This window comes from Myotis brandtii, unplaced genomic scaffold, assembly GCF_000412655.1.
Source record: "Myotis brandtii unplaced genomic scaffold, ASM41265v1 scaffold656, whole genome shotgun sequence".
In the NCBI taxonomy this organism is placed as follows: domain Eukaryota; kingdom Metazoa; phylum Chordata; class Mammalia; order Chiroptera; family Vespertilionidae; genus Myotis; species Myotis brandtii.
This window is the reverse complement of record NW_005370548.1, coordinates 1,471,072-1,472,370: the sequence shown is the minus strand read 5'-3', so window position 1 is coordinate 1,472,370 and position 1,299 is coordinate 1,471,072. Positions and strand designations below refer to the sequence as shown.

The window sequence follows — 1,299 nt, the reverse complement described above, 5'->3', positions numbered from 1 at the left end:
CCGGCCGCCCTCCCTGCTCCCCCGCCTGAGTGTCCACGTGGGCCACGGGCCTGGCAGGGACACCCCAGTGTTCGGATGTGACTGTTTCTCAGCGGCAAAGCCCGCGTTTGCTGTTCTCTTGCTCCAGCAAACCCTCATGTCGAGGGCACCGTGCCCTCGACAGCGCTCCACGCAGCGGGACCCTCCCCTCGGCTTCCCTCCTGGGCATCGCCCCAAGCGCTCTCATGCCCTTGGACCCGGCCCTAGCGGCTAGTCCAGCGCCCGTTCCCCGCATCTCAAGCCCGTTCCCGGCTCTCACACCTGCTGCCGCCGCCTCGCCTGACCTGCCTCTCCTCCTTCTCCCTCCGCAGGTGGAGCCCGCCCTGCTGCGCCCACGGACCACGGTAACTTCCCCGGCCCAACCGGGTCCGAGGCTGCGGGGGGGTGGGGGGGACCAGCCTCCGGGTCTCACTGAGGCCTCGCGTGTCCCTCCACTCCCTGGGAGGCGGGGAGGAAGCCCCTCGGCACCTGCCCACCCCCGGCTGCTGCTCTTTCTCCAGACGACAGATGCTCAGGCTCGCGTGTGTCACGTGGAACGAGCTGTCCTTTAGCTTTAGCTCCTCACCGAGGCCCTGACTCCCCCGCGGGGCGCATGCTGTGGGCTGGGTTCCCCATGGTGTGACTTTGGGAAAGGGGGAGATAAAGTCCGTGAAAGTCAAGTCAAAAGTGGGGGGTGATGAGAGCTGAGCCAGCGCAGGGCACTGTGGGTACTTTGCCCACAGCCCTGGCCTCCCGCCCAGGGGACGGGGCTCCCGTGTGAGCTCCTGCGCCCCCTCCCCGCAGCCCAGCTGTCCTGCTTGCCTCACCTCTTCCGGGTCACGCTGGACCGCGGCTACCTGCGGACGCTGGGCTACTCCTCCTGGGACGTCCGCCTGAACGACGAGCTGTGTCGCCCCCAGGTCGTGGGGCGCTTCCTCATCTTCAGCGTCCCCTACGGCCACTGTGGCACCGTCCGACAGGTGAGACGGCCCAGCGGCGGCGCCCTCTGTGCGGGAGGCGGAGGAGAGGGGCTGGGAAAAGTCAGCGCCTATTACACACCTGGTGGGGACAGGGAAGGCACGGGCGGTGGCTTTATTCCTGAGTTCCGTGAGACCTGTCATGGCTCCCCAACTTACCTGAGACTTCTCTTCCAATGGGGACTGTGGGGTCCAGACTGAATTTGGAATCGACAGTAACAGGTGCCGAGTGCTGGTGGGTGGGTGGATGGATGGAGGACTGGATGGATGGGGTGTGGATGGATGGGGGGTGGATGGATGGATG

General features: G+C 66.5%; 1 protein-coding gene across 1 annotated transcript in view; it reads left to right on the top strand.

The window, feature by feature from the left end:
* Window positions 1-346: 346 nt before the first annotated feature.
* The window catches only part of CUZD1 (CUB and zona pellucida-like domains 1), a gene marked incomplete at both ends in the record, with an annotated part of 2,978 nt that continues 2,025 nt past the window's right edge, over window positions 347-1,299 (top strand). Inside the window, 2 exons of the mRNA XM_005880866.1 lie at window positions 347-383; window positions 823-998. Of these exons, the coding sequence (XP_005880928.1) occupies window positions 347-383; window positions 823-998 (213 nt within the window). The remainder of the gene's footprint in view (window positions 384-822; window positions 999-1,299) is intronic.